The 13375-nt window shown below is 36.2% G+C and overlaps 2 protein-coding genes across 5 annotated transcripts; both read left to right on the forward strand.

The window, feature by feature from the left end:
- Window positions 1-461: 461 nt before the first annotated feature.
- On the forward strand, window positions 462-7580 carry LOC104236659 (putative E3 ubiquitin-protein ligase LIN). 3 transcript variants are annotated; one of them, XM_009790637.2, is made up of 15 exons: window positions 462-1344; window positions 2843-3082; window positions 3182-3267; window positions 3334-4443; window positions 4527-4671; window positions 4757-5011; window positions 5111-5417; window positions 5583-5707; window positions 5785-5901; window positions 6210-6341; window positions 6440-6562; window positions 6644-6754; window positions 6824-6970; window positions 7055-7300; window positions 7419-7580. In XM_009790637.2, the coding sequence occupies exons 1-15, from the start codon at window positions 571-573 to the stop codon at window positions 7434-7436; spliced, it is 3936 nt and encodes a 1311-aa protein (XP_009788939.1). In that variant the 5' UTR covers window positions 462-570; the 3' UTR covers window positions 7437-7580. The 3 variants fall into 3 exon arrangements, with proteins under 3 accessions (XP_009788939.1, XP_009788941.1, XP_009788942.1); XM_009790639.2 differs by having other exon boundaries at window positions 3337-4443; XM_009790640.2 differs by lacking the exon at window positions 6644-6754.
- A 1391-nt stretch (window positions 7581-8971) lies between these two features.
- On the forward strand, window positions 8972-13002 carry LOC104236660 (protein NRT1/ PTR FAMILY 1.1-like). 2 transcript variants are annotated; one of them, XM_009790641.1, is made up of 5 exons: window positions 8972-9059; window positions 10412-10555; window positions 10640-10857; window positions 10929-11479; window positions 11658-13002. In XM_009790641.1, exons 2-5 carry the CDS (start codon window positions 10459-10461, stop codon window positions 12535-12537), a joined length of 1746 nt encoding a protein of 581 aa, XP_009788943.1. In that variant the 5' UTR covers window positions 8972-9059; window positions 10412-10458; the 3' UTR covers window positions 12538-13002. The 2 variants fall into 2 exon arrangements, with proteins under 2 accessions (XP_009788943.1, XP_009788944.1); XM_009790642.2 differs by lacking the exon at window positions 8972-9059 and adding an exon at window positions 9089-10338.
- Window positions 13003-13375: the final 373 nt, after the last annotated feature.

Consider the following 13375-nt stretch of genomic DNA (forward strand, 5'->3'; position numbering starts at 1 on the left):
TTTGACTAATAATATTTACTGTTTTGTTTCAACTTGTTATAATTTGTTTTACTGAATTTTTTTTATCACAGGGATAACAAAAATCTGAGATAATTTGAAGAACTAACATAGGAATACACCGTATATAATGCCATATCTCATAAATTCAGACGTGCATTAACATCAACCTTATTATAGCAACTCATGTTCGTAATCTTGTATTTGGAATTGATGAATGACGACATGTCTCAAAATTTTTTGTCTCCCGTCACAAGAAAGCCGAAAAAAGAAAAGAGGATTGGCAGCTTACACGAAGGCTCTAGGAAGTCAAGGTATAAAGAAAGTTGCGATATCGGTCAAAATCTCCAGCCGGCGAGACGGCAAGACATATTTTCTCTCACTTGACTTTGAAAACGAATGTCTACATATTGTTACATTTGTCATTTTACATAGTAAAATAGCCGTCCCTGCGTGTACTTTTCGCGCCATTTTACCAAAGTCAAAGACTGTATTTCCGTTATCTTCAACTTCAGCCCTCCAAATTTATCAAAAATGTAAAAATAACAAATTTTCATCCTTCACTGGCCATCAATGGCTACCTCCACCCTTTTAGACAACATCCTCCGCCACACCACCGTGTTCCTGTTGGAGATCCTTTCGCAATCTGACCTACGTCGCCGTCTTTTCTCAGTTTTTCTTCAAAGAATTCAATCCGATAAGCCCCTCAATCTTGCAGCTGAAACTATAGAAAATGCAGTTTCCCCTTCCAACTCTTCCATCAAATCTTCCTCTCTCAGACTGGCGGAAAAGATCCTTCTTTCTTATTCTGAAAACCCATTTTCTTCCTTTTTGTTATCCCTCGTTTACACTCTTCTGGGCAGACCACAGGATGCTGCTCTTAGTCTTCTTGATGTGTTTTACACCGACCCTTCAATTGCAAGATTGGAAATTGCACCCCTTGTTTTTGAAGAGCTATTTCTCATTCATTTTATTCCCATTCTTCAATGGTATAATGAGCAAAGGTCAAGAATTATGTCTTGCATATCACTAAATTCGGGTTATCATGGCGATGATGAGTCAGTGGTGGTTTTAGCAGCTACGAATTCATTGTCAGCTATGAGTGGAGAGCAATCTTCGGAGTTGAGAAATTTGGAGAGAGAGTATGAAGAAATTCTTGATGAGAATTGTAGGGTTTTCGCTCAATATTTCAAGGAGATTTTGCGTAATAAAGATGGGAGCAAGTTCACGGATCCGCTATCCGTAATAGTACAACGGAATGAAAAGAGTGAATGCTATTTTGTGTTTAGCAAAGAGGAGAAGATGACCAATGAAGAATTCGGACTGAAAAATGGACGGTATTATAATGTAATGTTTTACTAACTTAGAGTTCTACCTTAATTTAGTTTACTGTATTTTTTCAATCTCATGATTATGTTTTATTGCTTAAATTTTTGAACTTTTGAAAAAGGTTAATCAATTCTTTGCCATTTAGAGAAGCTTTACTAACTATTATACCTCTCCAAATTTTCATTTGCTTCTCATGGTGGAGTACTGGAGTGTCACGAGCCCATGACACGTATTGTTTGTTTTGGGTCTAAGCTCATACGAATTTATCCTTTTTGGGCTATGCCATATTGGATGTAGGCTCACACGGATTTATCCTTTTTGGGCTATGTCATCTCGAGCCCCAAAAGCGCGTGTACCATGTGAAAGTGTTATTCCTTATATAGCTCTCTACTTTCCTCTCCCATTCCGATGTGAGATTTGCATAAGGTGACATGTGCACCCATCTTTAGAAGCATGCTAGCCTAAAAGCCTACTAGTTCTATTTGATCTGTCCTCCGTCATGGGTATCACATGAAGTGTATATTGTCTCTAAGACTAGCTAATGGAAATTTCTAGGTCATATTTACCACGTAGGTTTCTAGTTCTACTTTAATAAACTTTTCCTAGAGGCTGGTCCAGAATTTAGATGACGTGGTTTTTAAGTTGACATAGTGGGTCCTAAAATATATATGTAAATCTATCTATAATTATTTTTCAAATACATACATAAGGTTCGATGCCGAAGAGTTCTACCGAACGTGCAAACTGATTGTTAGATCTGTCACTAACTTGTACAATTTACTAGATCAATTTCAACGACTCATCTATATAGATTCCAAAAGCTTCTTTGTCTCTATTACACTAACATTACTCATCTATACAGATTCCATTAAAATAAGAATCTGTTTTGTCTGCACTTCCTTGGCTGTGCGTGCTCGCTCATTTTTTACTCCGTCCATCCTGAAAAATGAACGAAATATGAATTTTGAATAGTTTCAATATGATTGCTTGTGCACAACGTACAGGTCAGTATCCGATCTACTAAGTTAAACCTATTCTTAGTCTGCTGCTTCTGCTAAGGGGCCTTAATGATAAACAACTGCTAATAAAGTTGTTAGCTATTCCTTCGGTTTCAATTAATATGGCGTAATTTGACTGAGCAAGGAGTTTAAAAAAGAAAACTACATGCTATGAGATTTCTGCAGCTATAAGTATGTCGCTATGGATAACATGAAAAGTTTAAAATATATTTTTTCTAAATATTGAAATGTGTCATCCTTTAATTTTGAATGGACTAACAAGGAAACAGTGACATAAAATGAAAAGGAGAGAGTAAGATTTGGGCTCTTTAATTTTTAGTTTCTTTTGCCAAGAACTTAGTCTATGGCAAAATCAGATTATATATCCTGCATAAATTAGAAGAATTATATTCTCCATGACATTTTAAGTCTATGGAAACATCCTATGAATCAACAGTGTAATTTCTCACTAAACATTATTTTTCTATGATTCATTAGTCTTCTATACTTATGTGCAGCCAATATGGGCAGATTCTGCTGAAGGAGACAAGTCGTTCAAATTCAATATGAGTAGCAAGAATTTGTCCAAGTTTCCATCATTTTATCCCGAGAGAGTTTCTCTGAAAGTGTTTACAAACCAAAGATCATCAACAAAAACAAAGCCTTTCGGCAATTTCAATTTTGATTCTGTACCAAAGTCTTGTTCAAGTGAAAATTCCAGTGATCCTTATTCCACAGAATCTGAAGCCGAAAATGAGGTAACCGATACTAACAACAAAATGAGAATTAGTCTGCAGACAGATACACCTATGCATATTGTTCTAATAATTAATTAAAGTATTCCTTGTGTCTTTTAGGACATGAACAAAAGAATGGCATTGCTCAACACAAGGCAGAGGCAAAACTTAAACGAAAAGCAGCCTATTTTGGGAGAATCAAGCTGGTAGGTATTAAAAAATGACTTGCCATTTTCTTGGACATGATATTTATATGACTTTTATCACTATAGCAGCCATCCAGATCCTTTGATGGAAGACTATGATAATATGCAATCCAGTGGAAAAAATACACCTCCAAAGGATTTTGTATGTCCTATAACTACTCATGTAATTGAAGATCCAGTGACTCTTGAGACTGGTCAGACATATGAAAGAAAGGCAATTCAAGAATGGTTGGAAAGAGGGAACTCCACTTGCCCAATCACACGGCATAAGCTACATAGTACTCAACTACCAAAAACAAATTACGTGCTCAAGCGCCTCATAGCAAGCTGGCAGGAAAAGGACCAGAATTCAGCTCTTGTTAAAACGAAACTAATTGCACCGACTGAATATGAACCAGTGAAGAACAAGCCTGGAACCATCAGTGAGCTTCGTCGTGCAATAACCAGCCTCTGTACATCAGAGATTTTGAGAGAGTCTGAAATGGCAGTGCTCCAAATTGAGCAGTTCTGGAGAGAAGGTCAGATGGTTGATATTCAGACAATGATCTCAAAACCTCCAGTTACCAATGGTTTTGTAGAGATCCTTTTCAGTTCTGTTGATCCCCATGTTCTGATGGCGACAGTATTTCTCCTTTCTGAACTGGGCTCAAGAGATAATGGTGTCATCCAAACACTGTCCAGAGTTGAGACTGATGTAGAATGCATTATTGGTCTTTTCCAGAAGGGGTTACTGGAAGCTGTTGTTTTGATCTATCTTTTGATTCCATTGATTGGGAATCTAACAGACATGGACTTGTTGGATTCTCTTTTGAAAGTTGTCATGAGTAAGGAGGAAGACTTGGTTAATATGTTCATGAAGCCCAAAGCTGCTTCAGTGCTACTTCTGGGACATATTCTTAGAAACACAGATGATAAAGGAGCTCCCAAAATTGCTAAGAGGTTGACTTCAGCAAAAGTAGTTGAGGCTATTGCAGGCAGCTTGGAAGCTGAACTAGAGGAAGAACGACTATCAGCTGTGGTTATACTGTTGAGATGCATGCAATTGGATGGAAGATGCAGGAATATGATAGCTGACAAAGCACAACTAACTCACCTGTTAGAGAGCTTCATTGGAGCAAACGATGCATATAGGTTTGAGATTGTCCAATTCCTATCTGAACTAGTCAAGTTAAACAGGTACTTAAGTCTAACTATATGAAATTCCATTTCTGTAGCTAGTTTGTTCAAAAACTTTTTACTCACTATATTGTTTACTCCAGGAGGACACTTAATGAGCAAGTGTTGCACATAATTAAGAATGAAGGTAGCTATAGCTCAATGCACAGCCTCCTCATATATCTTCAGACAGCTCTCCCTCATCAGTGTCCTGTTGTGGCTGGCCTACTTCTCCAACTTGATCTGCTTGTACGAGTCTCAATTTATCTCTATACCATCCTCCCCCTAACTCTCATCACATCTATGACATAACTTGCGTGGTTTTGAACTGCAGGCAGAACCAAGGAAAATGAGCATCTACAGGGAGGAAGCTGTAGATGTCCTAATTATGTGTCTCAGAAATTCGGATTATCCTGCCTCTCAAATAGCTGCTGCTGAGACAATTTTAGCACTCGAGGGAAGGTTTTCCTATTCTGGGAAGCCTCTTATCAGGGAATTTCTGCTTAAACGTGCAGGACTTGATGGGACAGATAACAATGTGGCACAAAATAAAATTAGATATCCATCTAATGATAGTCAAGAAATAACGGTCAGCTTCATATCTATAATAATGCAGTAGTATTCCAAAATCGATGCCAAATGCTAAATTTCATTCCTCTTCTTCTGTTTCGTAAAAATATTGTTGTAGGAAGAAGAGAAAGCCGCTGAGGACTGGGAGAGGAAAATAGCATTTTCTCTGGTCAGCTATGAATTTGGATTACTATTTGAGGCTTTAGCGGAGGGCATGAAAAGTAAATCAACAGATTTATTTTCCGCATGTTTCGTGTCTGCTACTTGGCTGGTATACATGCTGACCGCTCTTCCAGACACTGGAATTAGAGGAGCAGCAAGAGTATGCTTTCTCAAGCAGTTTGTATCAATATTTAAGTCTTCCAGAGACACAGAGAATAAAGCACTTAGCTTGCTTGCACTGAGGAGCTTTATCCATGAGCCTGGTCAGTGGAATATTTAAGTATACATGTTTTCTGGTATGCATAAGTAGTAATCAGTCAATTATTTGTCTATACATGATGTATTTTTGACAAATTTCTGTGGTTTATATCTAAGGTCTATTGTTGGTCACTGAAGATTATTCTCATTTGTCCTATGGTGAATTTCAGAAGGACTGCATGATCTTACAAACCATGTCAAGGATATACGCAAAGGCTTGAGAGAGCTAAAGAAATCATCCACCATTGCTGTTGAAATGTTAAACCTTTTCTCAGAAGAGCGTGAATCAAGTGCAGTAAGTTTCTGGTATGTCCTTACACTTTATTTCAGCAAAGTTAACCACCCTAATCCTCCAAATTTTACTGGTATCAGGATATGTGGAATCATAAACAAATTGTACAAGAGGATTGCAGTGTTAACGGTGAAGTCAATTCAATTGTGTTCTTCAGAAATAAAGTTTTTTCCAGTCATACAGATGGATCTATAAAGGTCTGTTTTCATAGGTTCAAGAATGCTTGATTTTTCCTACCTTGTGAATTGTAAATCAATGATTATTCCTTTTACCACTTATGAATAAGCTGTGCATCATAAGCTTCTAGCTATGCCACACACAAAGAGGAGATCAGACATGGTATTCCAGGGTAGTCTTTACCTACCCCTACATATCATGAATCCTTGTGTATCAAAAATGTATTAGAACAATGTTTAGGTAAAAGTACCGTGATCATGTGAGAAATTGTAGTAGAACAAAGAGCTTGTAGAGCTGAGTTTGATGGAAAATTTCTTAATCATTGAAGGTGTGGAAAGTAAAAGCCAAAAGTTTACACCTCATTCAAGATATCCGGGAACATCTCAAAGCGGTGACAAGCCTGGTAGTTGTACACTCAGCAGAAAAATTATACAGTGGTTCACTTGATAGAACTGTGAGGGTAAGATATATATCCCTCAGATTCGCCATACATACATACATACATACATACATACATATAGTTTATCTCGCTAAACCTGTCTAACTTTTCACTTCCAGGTGTGGTTAATCCAGGATGAAGGAATAGAATGTGAAGAAGTTCATGAAATGAAGGATCATGTCAATAACCTACTGGTTGCAAATAGCTTGTCATGCTTCCTTCCTCAAGGAAGTGGAATTAAGGTCAGTTGTCCATGCTCTTTAAGTAGAAAATTTTGAAATTTTAAAAAAACAATAAACATTGAATGATTAACCTAAAATCAGGTGCATTCATGGAATGGAGCAACTAAACTAGTAAATCAACAGAAGTATGCAAAATGCTTGACTCTTGTCAAAGGAAAACTGTATTGCGGATGTCTTGATAACAGCATACAGGTTAAAAAAAATTCCCTTGGAGAATTACTCTGAGAGAAGATGCACCTAATATATTTTACTCATCTATAGGAAGTTGATTTGCCAACTGGAACAATTAATTCTATTCAAAGCGGCTCAAGAAAATTATTAGGGAAATCAAGTCCAATTTATGCCATACAAGTTCATGATGGACTACTATATTCAGCTGGTACATCCATGGATGGAGGAGCTGTGAAGGTACAAGCGTATTATAGATAGTCATTAATCAATTTAGTTTGAATATACTCATTAACATTCAAAAATTTTCTTTTATATAAAAAGATATGGAATACGGAAAATTACAGTATGGTTGGATCATTGCCATCTACATTAGAAATTCGTGCAATGGCTGTCAGTTCAGAGCTTGTCTATCTAGGGGGGAAAGGCGGAATTTTGGAAGTCTGGTGTAAAAAGAAACATAATAGAGTGGAAGCACTACAAACTGGTATAAATGGTAAAATTCTTTGTATGGCTCTTGATGTTAATGAAGAAACTTTGGTTATTGGAACATCTGATGGCAGAATTCAGGTACACTACTTCTCTTCTTAGTTCTTCCTTTTGAATTACTATCTTCTAACTTCGAGCATAATGTTCTGTTATAGTGATCCTTGGAACAAAGACATATGAATCTTTTGGTTTTCTGCAGGTTTGGGGGCTGAGTTGAAGTAAGATTGTGTAATAGCTGGTTTTAGAGCTGAGATTGACATTCTTTTCAAGAAATAAGCAATAAATGTCCATATCATCAATATTAAATTACTAAAATTTGTACATAGTTGAATTTGTTACATCAATAAACTGTTGAGCTTGATCTTAACCATAACGTTACGTGGTTCTTTTGTCAGTAGGAAAAATGGACGACCTAAATGATAATTTACAGCATAGCACATTGCCTTGATATTCCATCTCATGAAGACGAGGGAGAAGATATTACGCCTCGTGGGAAAATGCCCTTAAAAAGTTTCACTATGGTTCTTCAAAACAAGTTCATTATTGAAGTAGAATAAGCTCAATGCTCAATAAATCAACTTTGGTATAATAACGTCTACAAATAATGATGAACCAAAAATATAGAAAAAACGTATAATAATAATAATAATAATAATAATAATAATAATAATAATAACAAAATAACAATGATAATAATAGTAAATCAATAATTATAACTATATTAATAATTAATTAGCAGACAACAACAATAAAAACAACAACAATAATATATATATATATATATATATATATATATATATATATATATATATATATATATTACACTCCCTTTAATTGTGAATTTTGTGGCATATAAGAATATCGTAATTCTTCTCTTTTCTATGTAATCTTATAGTCAATGTATTTTTTCCACGATTTCATATACTGATAATCCTTTTTTCTTTGTCAAATCTAAACCAAGACATTCATGGCGAGACTAGGAAATTTTCCTCATGAAAAGTTCATGACTTAATGTACACATAACCTTCTCATTGTTGTGAACTCATTACTTTCTCCATCTCAATTTAATTCTTTTTGGCAGTATTTCTCTTTTTGTTTATCCCAAAAAGCTAACACATTTTTATATCTTAAAAGCAGTTAAGTTTTACATTTTTATTTTGTCATTAACCTGGCTTGTCACTGTCGATCCCACTAAATACAAAGGAAATATAGATTATTTCTTTCCTTTTTATTAAACTCCTCAAATTATGCAAAGCAGATTCGGACAGATGAAGCGAGAAGTTATAATTTTCTTCAAAACTAAGTCATGCACCGCTAAAATCATATAGGATGGGAGTGAGTACAGAAAAATAATCATAACTAAGACCAAAATAATCAACTCGGCTTAAAAATATGAAAATGAAGAGCTATATAGCAAAAACAATAGGAAAAACAAATCGATACTCTGAAAATGGGGTCACTAACTTCCTAAAAACCAAGTGATACTTCAAAAGACTCTATTATTTTAATGATAATTAAAATAATCTTATTTGGCTAATCAGAAATGTTCAGTAATCCAAAGTAAACGAACTCTTATAATTTCATTTTACACGGAAAAAAACATTGCAACTCAAAAGACACATGTAACAGTGGTAATGTTTGTTGCCCAACAAGTTTGGCATGATTCTCAACAACTTGAATGACAATCATGTTTCATGTTTGCCTTGTTATTCAAATAATTATTTAACTTCTCAAGCTTCTTTTTTTGTTTGTCAACATTAAAAATAGAGAAAATGCTTCTTCTGTTCTTATTTTTTTGGGACTCTGTATGCAGAATAGTGACTTTTTTGTATACAATCAGGTAACTTCTTTACAATCAATTAGCTAAACCAAATATCAAGTGCATGTTTCAACTAGCATAATAATTAATGGTCAGTCTTACATAGTTTATTTTTCAAATTAAGCACAAAATTTTGAAATTATTGTCAACAGCAGGGGCGGATGCAGCATAGAACTACTGGGTTCAACTAAACCCAGTACTTTCGACGCGGAACATACATTTATGTGTAAAAAGTTATTAAAATTGTATAAATAGTAGATAACGAATCCATAACTTTAAACGCTGAACCCATAGAACTAAAATTTTAGATCCGCCTCTGGTCAACAGTACACAGTAACAAGCATGTTGCTAATTGCTATGTCAACAGGACAAATTTTCATTTAATTGGAGCATTTTTAGCCGATGACTAGCCAGAAGATCTGTTTCTTTCTTTTACATGACTAGCTTAAAATTGCATCATGGTAACTCTCATGGATGGATCGGAGACCATCAAATTGAAAGATGCAATTCGTTACTCCACAAGATACCTCGCATTTTATTGTGTAGTGCATGTTCTTATCGGTTGCATATTTGATATGTAGGTCATCGTTTCAACTAATGTTTTAGGGAGAAGGTATAACACGATAGCTTGTTATATAAGAATCGACTAGGTAGTGTACTACTGCTTTGTCCTGGCGCACCCAGCAAAAGGAAAAAAGTTAATCCCCCAATCGCTCCCCCAACCCCTTTCAAACATAAAATTGATATGCGAGTATGAAAATCCACATGGCATCCATGAGGGAACATTACCTCATAACTCTAGTTCATCAAACTTGCGGTACCATTTTTGTTTGAGAAAAGTGCTCATGAAGTTATTAGCTCAGTCAAATAGCCAACACTACAAAAAAGTAGTACTGGAATTGAGATGAATTGAAGTGGGAAGATTTGTCTTTATCATAGGAGAGTTTAATATATATATATATATATGCGCGCGCTATCACTTTAACTTATCTTTATGCGGGGACAACTAAAATTCTTATTCCACATAAGCCTTACTAGTATATGAGAAAAAGTGATTAACTAAACTAAATTTAGCTGAGACTACGAAGAATGTACATTTAACTTGCTGACACTGCTAATTACGTCATAAGTATATTAGCTAATGTAGCCCCAATAAAACTCAAGTAAAGCGTATATGAGGTGATAGTCTGATTGAAAAAACTATGAAGCCAAATGGCATTTTGGCGAATTTAGAAAAGCAAATATTAAGGCATGGAGGAGTTTCAGCATCAGTCAAACTGTTAAAGAAGCTAAACATAAGGTTGCATTCTCTAATTAAAGGTTTTTCCCCTTGTCTATCTGAAGAAAAATCTGACCTTTTTCTCTTATTTTAGAATCTCTTCTATCTAGCAATAGGACTTGTTCAACCATATTTGTCGTGATGGAAATGAAAGGAAGTTCTTCTGATTTAGTGGAAACTTCAGGGGATGTCTCAAATAGCAAGAAAGGTGGCCTTAAAACCATGCCATTTATTATCGGTATGTGATTTTTTTTTTTCTTGAACTAGGTGGTCTCTTTAATTTTAATGTGAATGGTTCTGGAATTTGGTTTGATGGTTACAGCAAATGAGGCATTGGAAAGGGCAGCAGGTGTTGGACTAAGCGCGAATATGATCTTGTACTTGACAAAAGAGTATCACTGGGAAAATGCTACTGGAGCTAGCATCCTTTTCTGGTGGGGTTCTATCGCAAATTTCATGCCTATCTTTGGAGCTCTCCTTGCTGATTCTTACTTGGGTCGCTATTTTGTGATTGCTTTAGGAACAGTTGTCAGCCTTATGGTGAGGATACAATGTGTTCAAGTTATTAATCAGATGTTTTGATCAGATTTTAACTGCTGATTTCAATGTAGGGAATGGTGGTATTGTGGTTAACAGCTATACTAAAAGAAGCAAAGCCACATTCTTGCAACCTAGAAGCAGGAAATTGTTCAAAACCAGACTTTGGCCAAGTCGCACTTCTCTTTGCATCATTTGCATTAATGTCTATAGGAGCGGGGTGTATTATGCCGTGTGCTTTAGCTTTTGGAGCTGATCAATTCAACAAACCTGAGAATCCGGACAACGGAAGGATCTTGCAGAGTTTCTTCAATTGGTATTATGCATCAGTTTGCATATCAACGTTGATTTCAATGACAGTTATAGTGTATATTCAGGCTCAATTTGGCTGGATTGTGGGGTTTGGAGTGTCAGCATGCCTCATGCTGTTGGCAGCTGCTACGTTTCTTTTGGGTTCTAAACTTTTCATTAGGATCAAAGCAAACAAGAGCCTGGTCACTAGTTTTGTCCAAGTTGTAGCTGCCGCATGGAAAAGCAGACATCTTGCTTTGCCTCCAGTGGATTCTGATGAGTTGTATCATCATGACAAGGGTTCAAGGCTTACTATTCCAACAAACAAACTAAGGTATTCTGCATTCCCCTGCTACAGCTAACACAACTCATATTGAAATTAGTCATACGTCTCAACCGAATGATCTTAGATCCCGAAATTCACCAAACATGTATGTAAACCATAGTTAATCTATAGTGTGAAAAATTCCTTGTTTCAATAAGTCTTGGCTGACTAAACTGGATGGTCGCAGGTTCTTAAATAAGGCCTGCATCATTAGAAACCCTGAGAAAGATTTAAATCCAGATGGAACAGCTTCAGACCCATGGAAACTGTGCACAGTTCAACAAGTGGAAGGAATGAAAGCCCTGCTCAAGGTATTGCCCATATGGTCATCAGGCATCATGGTAGCAGTAACCCTGAATCAGCATGCCTTTCCAGTACTCCAAGCAAACACAATGGACAGACACCTTGTTGGAAACTTCAATATCCCACCAGGCTCATTTAGTGCTTTTGCAATCATTACATTGACAATATGTGTAGCCATCTATGACCGAATCCTCGTTCCCCAGATATCAAAGATCACCAAGAACCCACGCGGCCTGAGCTTTAAACAACGAATGGGAATCGGTATCTTGCTCTCTTGTGCAGCTCAGGCAGTGGCAGCATTGGTGGAAAAGGAACGACGGGTGCGAGCCCTTAGTGAAGGGCTAGCAAACCATCCATTTTCGCAAGTGAACATGTCAGCAATGTGGCTAATACCACAGAACAGCTTAACTGGACTAGCTGAGGCATTCAATGTAATTGGGCAGATAGAATTCTACTACTCACAGTTCCCCAAAAGTATGGCAAGTATTGGAGTAGCACTACTCGCACTGGGCATGGGAGTTGGAAACTTGGTGGGAAATCTTATTGTGAAATATGCTTCAACAAGAGGAGGGAAACAAAGTTGGGTATTAAATAACTTAAATTTGGGTCACTATGATTATTACTATTGGCTACTTTGCTTTCTGAGCCGGGTTAATTTCTTCTACTTCATCGTGTGTGCCTGGGCTTATGGATCCACTGAAGAACAACAGAAAATATGGGATGTTGAACAAGTTGAAAAGGAAGGAGACATACTCATATTGTAGACTTGTTTTAGTTCGAAAAATTGACATATGTTTACACAGTCTGCTACTTAATTTACCCCAGGTTTCTACACATAACACCTTAGTAGATATCAATTTCTAACCACACCCCAACGATCCATTTCGCTGAAATTCTTTGAATTCGGGTGTAAATCTAAATTAACCAGATTAATTTGTAAAGCCTACTAATTGGTTTGGGCCTCTGGGATATACTGCTGCATAGTAACGCAGAACTAGAAGGCATCATCCAAAAATATAGGTGCCTTCGGAGGCGGATCGAGGATTTGAACCTTATGAGTTCTTACAGTAACCTCAAATAAATTTATAATAGTAATAATAATCAGACAAAGTAACGAGCACCAGTGTTCAATATATATTTACAATTCACTTTTCTGTTCAACATGGTGTCACTTGAAATCCCAAGTGAAAGTATGAAACGCACTATCAATGTATATTGTCATTTTGTTACAGTGTCTATTTCTAACTGTGTTTCATTTGGAGTTTCAAATATGAGATTGACAAGAATTTTAATTTATTCAACACTCGACAACAGAAAAAGTGCAAATTAAATACATTAATTATAAGCCAAAACAAAGAACTAGGACCCCGACTTCATAATAAGTTAAATAAAAATTGTTGAAATTTACAAAAACTAGAAAAAGGACCCCTCCTAAGGTTGGAGAACCCAATGCAATGTAAACTTCGTATCAACACATTACAATATCAATGTGGGACTCAAGTCCCATATCTTGCAATAGACCATAATAAACCACCACGCTCTCCTCGTCCTCAATGGTTGGATGTGCTAGACATTTCTAGCCCCGAGCAAACACTGCAATAC

Source organism: Nicotiana sylvestris, chromosome 11 (assembly GCF_000393655.2).
Source record: "Nicotiana sylvestris chromosome 11, ASM39365v2, whole genome shotgun sequence".
NCBI lineage: Eukaryota > Viridiplantae > Streptophyta > Magnoliopsida > Solanales > Solanaceae > Nicotiana > Nicotiana sylvestris.

Excerpts from the sequence above, each read along its gene's own strand:
- LOC104236660 (XM_009790641.1), top strand. The coding sequence starts at position 10,459 with ATGGAAATGAAAGGAAGTTCTTCTGATTTAGTGGAAACTTCAGGGGAT. Across the intron at positions 10,556-10,639 it reads AACCATGCCATTTATTATCG|CAAATGAGGCATTGGAAAGG; the intron begins GTATGTGATTTT and ends TGATGGTTACAG. Across the intron at positions 10,858-10,928 it reads GAACAGTTGTCAGCCTTATG|GGAATGGTGGTATTGTGGTT; the intron begins GTGAGGATACAA and ends ATTTCAATGTAG.
- LOC104236659 (XM_009790637.2), top strand. The coding sequence starts at position 571 with ATGGCTACCTCCACCCTTTTAGACAACATCCTCCGCCACACCACCGTG. Across the intron at positions 4,444-4,526 it reads GAACTAGTCAAGTTAAACAG|GAGGACACTTAATGAGCAAG; the intron begins GTACTTAAGTCT and ends TGTTTACTCCAG. Across the intron at positions 6,971-7,054 it reads TGGATGGAGGAGCTGTGAAG|ATATGGAATACGGAAAATTA; the intron begins GTACAAGCGTAT and ends TTATATAAAAAG.